The sequence below is a fragment of the Diabrotica virgifera genome, chromosome 3 (assembly GCF_917563875.1).
Source record: "Diabrotica virgifera virgifera chromosome 3, PGI_DIABVI_V3a".
In the NCBI taxonomy this organism is placed as follows: Eukaryota; Metazoa; Arthropoda; class Insecta; order Coleoptera; family Chrysomelidae; genus Diabrotica; species Diabrotica virgifera.
The window spans coordinates 36814071-36826392 of NC_065445.1; the positions used below are offsets into that span (position 1 = coordinate 36814071).

The window sequence follows — 12322 nt, forward strand, 5'->3', positions numbered from 1 at the left end:
TAATTTTTTTCTTATTTCAGGCTATATGTTTAGAATCCCAATATTCAATGGAATTATATTTAACTCACATAACGCCTTGTCCAAACAGGGTGTGAGTTAATACAAACTTGGCATTTACTTAATGTGTTAATGTGTATATATGTTACGAGCAAAGCCTGAAATTGGATAATCCTAGTAATGTACGGAAAATATTGTCAACTTCTAGCATTTTACTCCCAAACTGTACAATGTCCGAAATGGTCAAAATTTAAAATGATTATCGAAACGCTCACCAATTCAAATCCCCAAATCAAAACTAACATTTATGGTTAATTATTTGATATTTTTATATTTTGTTGTTCTTTCTCAAATTAATAATGTGATAAAATGCTGTGTCCAACTAAAATATAGATAATACAACTTTATCGTTATTTATTTATTGTTAATAAATGGGGCAAGCCCATTGACAAAAAATGTACAATTAAGCAACATTTATAAAAATTACAAACAAATACTAAATAAAATACAAAATCATAAAATAAATAAATATGTATATAGAATTACAATTAAATTTAACGCTTCAGAGATTGTTTAAAGGCACTTAAGGACAAGTTAAAAAAATCTGTCTCATGAGGTAACCAATTAGCATGAGCAAGAAGTCTGACCAGACCTATATTCACAGAATAATTAGTTCGATGAAAAGGAATATGAAATAGCGTATTCTTACGAAGGACACAGGAAGGAATGTGGAAACAAACCAATTGAAGCAGTTCAGGTGAATGTATAATCCCGTTAACCAATTTAAAAATGAAGATGAGATCGAAATTAACTCGTCTAGTAGACAGAGGATCAAGTTCTAAGTATCTCATCATATCAGAATATGAATAAGGTTTGTGTAATTTAAAGGCACAGTGCATAAAGAACCGTCTTTGCACTCTCTCCAACTTTTGAACAGAGGATTGGACAAAGGGAGACCAGATTATATTGGAATTTTCAAGTTGAGATCGGACCAGAGAACAGTATAAAATTCTCAGTGAAGAAATGTTATGAAAATCCCTTGTATGCCTCTTAATAAACCCTAGCTGCCTAAGAGCCTTATTACAAATAAGATCAATATGCAAATTAAAGGATAAGTCTCTCTGAAAAATGACACCAAGATCCTTGACGCTAGTGACTCTCTCAATCAAAAAACCATCCAAATTGTAATCAAAATTTACCATTTCCACTGATCGATGAAACTGGATAACCTGACACTTGTCACGATTAATGACTAATCTGTTATTATCACACCAATTCGCAAATAAGTCGAGATTTCTGTAGCCTAGCACAATCAGAGTAATCCCGAACAGACCAAATCAACTTTATTTCATCGGCATATGCCAACACTTCGCAGTCAGTCAATGATTTAATAGCTCGTCAATAAAAGCTGCAAACAATAAAGGTCCCAAGTGGGACCCCCGAGGCACTCCTGAGAGTGGAAAATGCTCATTAGAAGTGAAACCATTCAGTTTGACACATAAAGACCTGTCCCGCAAGTAAGTTTTCAACCAGCAAAGAAGTTTACCACTTACACCAAAACATTCCAATTTATGCAATAAAAGGCAATGATCTACTTTATCGAACACTTTGGACAGATCAGTATACTGCCGTGCTTAGCAAAAACGCTGTATCTGCAAAAATGTGAAAAAATGAAATTTTTACTTTTTTCTAACCCAAATGTACACCTGGTTCCATAAAAAACTGATACGACTCTTGAAGCGTATTTTGTAGAAAATTGAGCAGTGTATTTTGAAGGATAAATACTTAATATTTACATACTGTCAATGTCACTGCCTAATCTTAAAATTTGTCAGATAGCTTATTCTGTTCCACGGTTATTAGACTTTATTATTAATCTTTATTATTAATACTTTCTCCGCAACTGAGGGTATCTTATTAACTGTATTGTTACAATAGATGATACAATAAAAATATTGATAGTTCAAAAATGTGAACATTATTGCATTGTGTGTGGCCTAAGTTTGGGCTGAAAACTGAAATGTATTACATTTTTACAAAATTTTGGAATATGTTTAATTACGTAGACCAATTTTAACAGTTGTTTTCAATACAGATTTCAATCCTCTACAAATAGTTTCCAATGTCTTTTGATGTCAAATAATTAGGGAAGCTGGAATTCAACAGTTTAGAATTTTACATTGAGTTAATGCAAAATTGTGACGCATGTCAAAATTCTCAATGTATTTTAATTGTATTCATTTTTTTCGAATTCTGAGAAAACTATTAAATATTTTTGAAAAATTTGAACTCAGAATGAAAGACTACATTATTACCGAGGGTTGAAAGTCCCTGAAAACTTCTATAATATTTATTTTAATAAGTTACAGAGCTGAAAATAAAAGAGAAGTGTGATATTTAATTTCAAATATTTGATTCAATAGAAACTGCTTATTTATTCTAAGGGGCTTTCCGCCCTCGGTAATAATGTAATCTTTCATCCTGCGTTTAAATTTTTCTAAAATACTTATTAGTTTTTTCATGATTCGAAAAAATCATATTACGATTCAAATGACAGTACTCTCGTAACGTTATCGCACCCTTAAGTCAAGCGTCCACAGACCCGCATCGTACGCAACGGATTTTAGTTTGACAATCGATAATGCGATCCGTACGATGCGGATCAGTGGACGCGGTTACATAAGTTTCTGTACAAGGCAAACTAAAATCCGTTGCGTACGATGCGTCCGATGCGTACGATGCGGGTCTGTGGACGCTTGCCTTTAGTGTTCATTGGTTAGTCGATCTGGGCAACCGTAGTAATGTCTAAGAACCGTGATTCTGTTCGACCCATACGAACTGTCAGTATTGACAGTTCTGGTTCAACCTCAAAAAATATACTCTTTATAAAATAAATTATATACTCTTTATAAAATACAGGAATTCAAAATAATATAAACATGACCTTAATAATTAGTACAATTTATGAATTAACATAATATTTTATGTAATCAGTTGTTTGTTTATTTTATTATTTGTCTGTCATAATAAATATAATGTCAGATCAATCAAATACACTGCTCAACATGATCAAATCTTACTAAGAGTCGTATCAGTTTTTTTAGGAACCGGCTGTACATATCTATCTTATTTGCTTACCAAAAATGACGTAAGTTAAGCCAAAACACATTAAACACACCGCGTCTTATGCCGCATCCTGTGTAAATGTATACGAATTCTTAAACTAAAATCGATTTTACTCGAATGTGATGTCTCTGCAGATACGGCGTTTTTGCTAAGCACGGCAGTATAAATGGAATCCACCTGCAAACTGTCCACGAAAGCATTTATAATATGATCCGTGTAAAGAAGAAGGTTGGTCGAAATAAAATGGCCAGGCAGAAAACCATGTTGAGCAGTATGTAGTTGATTCAAATTATCCGTCAAGAAATCAGTTACCAGACCTTCAAAAATTTTAGGAATGGCAGAAAGAATTGTTACTGAACGATAATTACAAACAAATGACTTATCGCCAGATTTGTGAATGGGTTTCACGTAGGCTTTCTTATGCTTATATCATTGTTTATACCATGCTAACGGTAGAACCTAATCCCAGAGAAATCTCTTCATGGACTTATACATTCCTAGTATCAGAACTTAATGAAGGGAAATTAATGTTTTTATTAAAAATCACCAATGATTAAAAACATATGACTCAATAGTTCCGTTCACAGAGACTGTCAGCGCCTAGTCAGTGATAAATTATCAGAAAATCACATGAACACTTTAAAATAATACCATTAATAGAAAAATATACAAGGACAATTAGTTATTAATATTAATTAAAAGTAAATATACTTTGTATATTTATCTATATCTTGGTATTATTTATACCTATTAACACATTTGCGGTCATGACTGCATATGAAGTCATTTACTCCATAAGAATATGTGTATCAAATGACAGCGTGTCCGCGAATGTGTTAAGTAAGGTTAGGAGTTGCCAGAGACAAGTTGTCCAGGTCACAGAATAACTAACCATATGGTTAGTTATTCTGTGTCCAGGTATCCGCAAAGACACATGTATTATGTCATATTCTTTCAAACTTTGACACATCACTAGGTACTTGATTGAAGCACTAGGTCATTAAAATTCGAACATTGTATTTACTTTTATAGAAAGTCTGATGATCATGTCTATTTCGGAGATTGTATAGTAAAGGAGTAAAACGCTATTAGTGGACAATATTTTCTGTGCCATGCTAGAATGAGTAGAATGGCACAATTTCGGGCATTGCTCCTAACATATTCAAGTGTATACTCTATTATATGCCTTAGGAAACCAACCTGAACCAATGGTTTATCAGACATCCACATGCAGTAAAATAGTCCTTTCCAAATTCTTTGAAAATCTTCTTCCGTGAAGGCTAAAATCAAAATAAGTTACAAATCTTGCATAATAGATAATTGTAACATAAGGGTAAATAAGAAAAATGTGGTCTACTAACGCATTGCTTCTGCTCTCTTTTGAAGCAGTTTTCCGAGGCTTTTGAGGGCCTTATCCCTTGCTTTCGGGTCATTTCCTGCTAATATTCGAGCTAATTCTACCTCTCGTGCTATTAAATATACTTTTGGGTCTTGTTTTCTGTCAGGTTTCATAATTTTTGTGTTAATTTTTAACTTATAACTAAACCATGTATATTATGTTAAATTAAGTGTTCATTCGTTAGGCGATACCCTACGTTCTTTTGAGAATTATCTTTTGACAGATTTACTAATGTTCATACGATTTTTGATCACATTAAGCTGATCGGATCAAATATGTTTGTTTGAGATTTTTAGAACGAACAAACTTATTAGCCACCTTAAAAGGTTATGTTGCGATATTTTCTTCTTTTTCCCAGTTAAGTACTTTGCTAAAATTTGATTCACAGGTCTTTTCGCATAAAGTAATGTAAGTTGCATACATTTGGCGTAACGCGGTGAAAATTTAATGGAATTTTTATTTATTTATTTCTTTACCTGCTTCGTTTTTCATAAATAATTAAGTTATATCACTACAAAATTTTAATAACTTAATTTTTCAAAATTGAATTATTATATGTATAGTTAAATTTGCGTTTACGTTTTAAGATTCAGTGGAATTAAATATTTTTCTCAATAAATTAGATCTCTAAAAAGTTTTCATTTATATTCGCACTTCCATGTTCACATTTTGTTTTAATCTACTTGTTAATAATTCTTGTCTAACTATTAAATATATATATTAAATATAGTCTACTATTAAATCCTATTACAATGGGTGCATTCAGCAGACGCAATCGCTAACTAATCGATTAGTGATTTTCTGCTGAATGCCACATAAATTATTGTGGCATTCAGCATGTAAATCACAAATCGATTACTAATCGATTAGTTAGCGATTGCGTCTGCTGAATGCACCCAATGTAACTATTTAATAAAAATTTATGAATACCTGTGATTTAAGGGCGTAGGCGCAACATTTCCGGTCCAATCAGGAGCGTCATTTGAAATTTTGATAGGGGGGGGGCAAATATTGTATATACAATACATTTATATGCAAACATAATACAAAATTGATCTATTTTTTCTAAATTTCAGTAATTTTCAGGGTCAGGGGGGGCAAATGCCCCCCCTGCCCCTATCAAATGACGCCCCTGGGTCCAATGCTTTTTAAATGCATTCATTTTTTTCGACTCCTGAGGAAACTAATAAATATTTTTGAAAAATGTAAACGCAGGATGAAAGATTACATTATTACTGAGGGCCGTCCCTTAAATAAACAAAAAGTTTCTTTTGAATGAGTTATATGAAATTAAAAATCACACTAAATTTTCTGTATTTTTCACCCCTGTAAGTTATTAAAATAAACATTATAGAAGTTTTCATGGACTTTCGGCACTCATCGGTACAATAATGTAATTTTTCATTCTGCGTTTAAAGTTTTCAAAAATAATTATTCGTTTTCTCAGGATTCGAAAAAAATGAATGCATTTAAAAATCATTGGAGCCCAAATTTTGCGACTACCCCCTTAAAACCTTTATTGGGATTCATTTTTAATAATCAGTACCTATTACATTTTCTATTCAGTTTTGAAACGATCTACTGCTGATTATGACGTATGACATGTAGATAAAAGATGCATTTTAAAAATATTTCTAGTTATTGTTTATCTATTGTTTATCTAGTTATTGTTATTTTATAGAGAAAAATTTGCGATATATTCTTCTTTCAAATTGTTGTACTTAATTACATATTTGACATTATATACATTAACATTAAACGACTGTTTTGGATTATATCGTGACAACGAATATTTTAGTGTGCAACATAAGAAATACGAAAGTATTTTGCTCTAATAATTACTCCAATAAACAACAATACAATTTGCAATTTACTTTCGTTCTTCATATTTTGCACAGTAAAATATTCGTTTTCGGGATACTCCAAGAGGGTCCAAGGTATTCGTGGAATGGGGTATAGGAAGTAATACTAAATTTATTTTTAATTATACAATTTTAATCATGTAACGATTTTTAAACTTTGAATACGCTCACATATGATATGTAGATTTTTATGAAGAATGAGACTGAGGAAAATTTAAATATTTGATAGTTAAAATTGAACAGATCTAATAATCAGATTCCAAATAAAAGGTTCAATAAGGTATTCCTGTCATTATTTTTTAAAATAAGTACGTTATTATTATTGATATTTTATACCTATTTGAATTCCCGGCAATAATAATATTAAACTGAAAAAACCGCACACGTGCGGTTTATAATCTAAAGATTATTTAAACAAAAAATTCAATTTTAAATTTTTAATACAATCTCAATTATATCTAGTCGTAGAACGGAAGTCAACAAATCAAAACAATTAATGAAGTTATATAATTAGACGATTTTACCTAAACTTTATATAATTCCTAAATTTTTCAAGGCTCTTTACATGATTTAAAAATTATGGCCCATTTTTGTGTAAAATGTTCTCAAGGTCACGCACATGATGAGTAATGTAAATATGACGTCACGATCATTCCAAAATGGCTGAATGTTAGTATTCGAGGTTTGGTTGTAGGATGGCATTTTTTATACTTTTTTAATAAGAATCTAAATTAAAATACTACGGTCTGGTAACAAACAAAAATTAAGAGCAGGTGAGTCACGTTGATTTGTTTTGCATTAAGTGACAGTTGCCGATAATTTGTCGCAAAATTATATCAATCAAAAATTAATTGGGTATCTATTTTTAATTTTATCCAATAAATAGTTAAGTAGGTGTTCATTTTTTCTATGGATGATAAAATTGTTCTATCTAGCAACCAAAAATAACAATTGCACATAAAAAATAAGTCTACTTCTAGACTGCTTTCTAAAAATAACACAAACTTTTCTCTTTTTACTGTGTGACATATTTCAGAAAATAAGCTATTTTTACTCTGTAGACTGTGTATTCTTCCAATAAAATTCACGTTTTTATTCCTAACAATAATATTGAATTTCACATCATGATTTAACAGCTCAAACTTTATTTTGAGACACCCTACTAGGGATATTCTTGGTCTATGCTTAATTTGTGCATGCAACTTTAAATTCTTCTAAGTTTTGATTATTGGGTGGAACAAATGGAATAATCCTAAGTAGAAGAAAAAAGTGAATAATAATTTCTACATAGTTTGCTGTGAATAGTGAGTGGTATCTGTGATAAATTGAAAATTGGCATATTTTTGGAATAACAATTTGTTAAATGGTAAGTTTTTCAGATGTGGATTAATTTAAAACCTGTCACATGAAAGGACATAATTAATTAAAAATAAAAAGTAAAAGAAGAAAAATTAGCTTATATATTATTAAAAATAAATACACTAACTCGCTCGCTGCTGTCTCTGTCAATGTAACTGAGAAAGTAGGTTTCACACAGTCCAGCACGGTCAATATGACGAGAGATTTTTTTTCATTTTCATACCAGAGACACATTTCCACGAATTTCTGTGATAAGGCTTCAATCGTGCCTATTCTGTAACTCATTTCGATGATAGAAGTTGGGAAAATCTAATAGAACTGGCCAAGTTGAATAGAAATAGTCAAATTCGGTATTCCATAACTCCCTCGGAATCTCTACAATCGGAATAGTGAATAGAAATGACTTGGACAACATTTACCCTGTCAAAATTAGATTTCGATAATCGGAATTGTGCTTGACGCAAGCGCATTGTATTTTGTTTTGACGATTATATTTTATATCTACTAAAAATAATTTATTACTACTTATTTATCATTATTTATAGTATTTTTACCTTTTGTATCTGCTTAATTTTTAGTCTGTGGTGGTATTTACCTAGGGAATTCTATATTTAATTTAGACATGTACGAGTATGCATCAAACCTAACCTTAAAATTTATTTGCCATCCGAAATTCAGATTCTGAATGCTAAATGTTTGCTCGTCACAGTGTTGCCAAACTTTTTTGTTTATTTTTATGTACAATTTCAATCAATGGCATAATGTACAAGAATAGATTGTACAAGAATGTTTAAAATAAAGAGAGACTTATAGCGTTGATTGATAAACATATTATACCAATTTACTTGTTGTGGGTTCAACGCATTTCAAACAGAGAAGTCTTAAACAGAGTAGATCAAGGCGAAGGTGATTTAACCAAGATGATAAAAAAGAGAAAACTTGAATATCTGGGGCATATAATGAGAGGTAGAGGATACAGGATGCTGCAGTTAATAATACTCAATGGAAAGATCGACGGAAAAAGAGGAATTGGTAGGAAGAAATATTCATGGCTCTGAAACCTTCGTCAATGGACTGGCTTATCAGCAGATCAATTGTTACATGCCGCACAAGATCGAGAACGATATCAGCAAATTGTTATGGAAGCTACCCACGCCTAAAAATTTGGGCACAGTACTTAAAGAAGAAGAAGAATTTACTTGTATTTGTATCAATCAATGCTTATAGAAAAGAAAATAATTATAGGAAAGACTCTGTTTTTGGGAAAAGTTGTTTATAAGTTATTTTAGCTGTAATCAAATCTTAAGATTGTATAATTATTAGTAATATCTTACATCATACATCTTATCCTCATTTATCTTTTTTATTTAAGTATCAGTTTATCTTCTTTTTTATAACAATAATTTTAATTAACTTTGATTTAAAACCATTTATCATCTTTTGAGCTTTTTGTGTCAAATATGTACACTAATATTTTATTGTTTACTTTTCAAAACGTTTCTTCTTTGTTATTTCAAAACTATTTTTAAAAATGTAACTGTGTGTAATGTCATAGTATGAAAAAATGGAAAATATGGCAACGGTGTCATATTTCAAATTTAGAACCAGCAACAAACAGGTCACAACACTAATTTCGCTTGACAATGCAAGGTTGCACCCCCTCTTGACCACGTGAAATAGAAATTGCCAATTTCGATTTAACCTGCTTACGATGTGAGTTACAGAATGCCAATCCAAACATGAAAATGATGCGATAGATATCAAACATTCTGATTTCAGGTAATTACGGTTCGACTTACTCATTTCTATTCGATTGGTTAAAAGTTACAGAATAGGGCTGATTATCTGTGGAAATCTACCTCTACACAGCTTGGTCCATCCATTTTTTCCCATCTGGAATATACCGCATGGCCTGAATGTAAAAAACACTCTGGCAGTGAACAAGTTAACTGCCTACCTTGTATATCTTTCAATTGTGCAGATAATGTCAATCTTGGACCACATTTTATAAAAGATACAGTAAAAACTAACTTTGAGGAAAAGAAAACAATAAACTTATTGAAAAAAAGTCGTTTATCAAAGAATGCTTAGCATAAATTCAATATTTAAAAACATTTTAGTATTAATACTGTGTGTTGCCACCTCTTGTCCTTAGGACTTCTTGGAGCTGGTTTGGCAATTCATTCATGATATTCTGGATATCCGATTGGGGGATATTGTGCCACTGCTCTACCACAACCATTTTGACTCTCCGAAGGATGTAGGTACTGTTACTTTTGCTCTTACCAGTTTTTTGAGATTATCTCAAATGTGTTCAATTGGGTTAAGATCGGGACTGTGCACCAGCCTGCACTGCAGTTCGAGATGACCACTTCTTTGTCAGCTCAGCAACATGTTGAACAATTGCTGTTGTTCTGCTCCTGAAGCATCATTTTGAGGTGAGAAATGTTAGTGTGAGTAAATGTACCACTAGAAGAAGACTGACACCTGACACTACTGACAGAAAGAAATTTGATGGCTTTCTGTTAGCTCACGCCCCACAACTTCTCCCATCACACCGTAGAGCTAGAGTTGATTGTGAGCGAGAATATGCTGACTGGACTATAGCGGAATGGAAGAACAAATTGTTCTCAGATGAGAGCAGAATAGGTTTAATGGGTCAAGTTGGACGGTCAGAGCATCTACAGGCATCAAAATGAAAGGTTTTCACCATGCACTGTAACCGAAACACTGGCTTACTGAGGAGGGTCAATAATGAATTGGGGAGATATCTCTTACAAAGCTTGTACTGATCTTGCTATGTTTGATAGGTGCAGTGTGAATACTCAAAGATACATGGAAGAAGTTCTCCAAGACCATGTCGTGCCTTTCATTGGTAAAAACTTTAGATTAATGCATGACAATGCACGTGGCCATACTGCAAAATTTAAACTTCCCTTGATAAACGACTTTTATTTTATTGTTTTGGGATTTTCCCATTGATATTTTTTATTGTTTTCTTTTCCTCAAAGGTAGTTTTCTCCTTATCTTTAATAAAATGTGGTCCAATACACCCATACCTCGCTTTACGGCCTAGAGACGTTCCAAGAAACTTGGCTGTAAAGCGAAAAGCTGTATAAGGAATCAAGTAGTCTAATACAAACTCATACAAATTCAATGGGATCGGTTCCAAATTTTTTAAATATGTAACATGGTTTATCAATCAAAAAGCATTTTATTTTATGTAAATAAAAAATGCATACAAACAACTTCGTGTTACATAAAATATTATTATATGTGTATGTAGGTATACATACATATTTTTGAATGGCTTTAATAGAAAGACGATGAAGAAATAGTAACCTGCAGATCACTGACGTCATATTTCGCTGATAAGGATGCTCATGGCTTAAAATATTTGTTCAACGTTTTTTGTCTGGCCTTCTTGTCTATTTCGTTCTTTAAGGTTTTTCATTGATAGTCATTTGGCTTATTGGAATTCTCTGTTTGTTATTGTCCTCGATCCCCATAATCAAAAATTTTTCCATTTTTTTTTTCATAATCGAGTTAATATAATTTTCCATAATGTAGATGTATCGACATTGAAAAAAAGTTTTTTGGCCGTTATAGCGAAACATTTTAGGCCGTAAATCGAAAACGTGAATTAATTGAAGAGCGCCGTTATAGCGAAATGCCGTATAAAGAGCGGCCGTATAGCGAGGTATGCTGCTTGCTTAGCGAAAACGCTGTATCTGCAAAAATCTGAAAAAATTAAATTTTTACTTCTTTCTAACCCAAATGTACATATCTATCTTATTTGCTTACTAACAATGACGTGTTAAGCCAAAACCATTAAACACACTGTATCTTATGCCGTATCCTGTGTAAATGTATACGAATACTTAGTAACAAAAATCGATTTTACCCAAATGTGATGTCTCTGTAGATACGGCCTTCTAACTAAGCACGGCAGTATGGGTGTATTGACAATTTATGCAAATTAAAAGAAATACAAGTAGTGTAAAATGGAAACAAAGAAATTAACTATGTTTTACTGACTTTTGTGTATGTGCAGAAATTACGGGAGGCTCAATTTGAGCTGTAGCGCCATTGGAAGAAAAAGAAGTGTGGTGGTGAATCTACTAATTTAAAATATGTGTTCATTTTCTGTGTTTATATTTTTGTTACATTTTTTATTCGCACATAATTGGTTAATTAGGTATATCCAAGATATTGATCTTGATTTTTTAAATTTTGCCTTACGTTCTTTGCAAATCTTTATCATTCAATTGTCTTTTTTGGTTCACTTCTGTATTTCTCCCTTAAAAATTCTTTTTGTTCTGTTAATTTTTTTATGTAAGTAATATTTTTCTTGTGAAATGTTAATGCAATTTACTATTTCTGTTTGGAATAAGCTACAATTTTACTTTGAAATTAAGTTTATTTGATGTTTCAATTGCCGCTTCTGATTTTATTCTCAACTTTTGTTTTTGTTGCTTGTTCTAAGCAATAGATAAGGCAACACAGTGAGTGAGAAAACTATAATAGATAAAGCAATTAAGGACCAATTAATCACCTCTACTAGGAAGAGGTGATATTT

At 31.8% G+C, this 12322-nt stretch overlaps 2 protein-coding genes across 5 annotated transcripts in view; one reads left to right on the forward strand and one right to left on the reverse strand.

The window, feature by feature from the left end:
- Nucleotides 1-4794, reverse strand: part of LOC114326017 (ribosomal RNA processing protein 1 homolog) — a 40952-nt gene extending 36158 nt beyond the window's left edge. The window contains exons 1-2 of the mRNA XM_028274203.2: nt 4485-4794; nt 4324-4403 (exon numbers count right to left, since the gene is read on the reverse strand). Coding sequence (XP_028130004.2) covers nt 4324-4403; nt 4485-4635 — 231 coding nt within the window. The 5' untranslated portion in view covers nt 4636-4794. The remainder of the gene's footprint in view (nt 1-4323; nt 4404-4484) is intronic.
- A 2131-nt stretch (nt 4795-6925) lies between these two features.
- Nucleotides 6926-12322, forward strand: part of LOC114326018 (ubiquitin carboxyl-terminal hydrolase 2) — an 82952-nt gene continuing 77555 nt past the window's right edge. For 3 of the 4 annotated variants that reach the window (XM_028274204.2, XM_028274206.2, XM_028274207.2), the window contains exon 1: nt 6926-7157. The gene's annotated coding sequence lies outside the window, so the exon portion shown is untranslated. Of the gene's footprint in view, nt 7158-7503; nt 7751-12322 lie in introns of those variants that run through there. The other variant, XM_028274205.2, reaches the window with a different exon arrangement.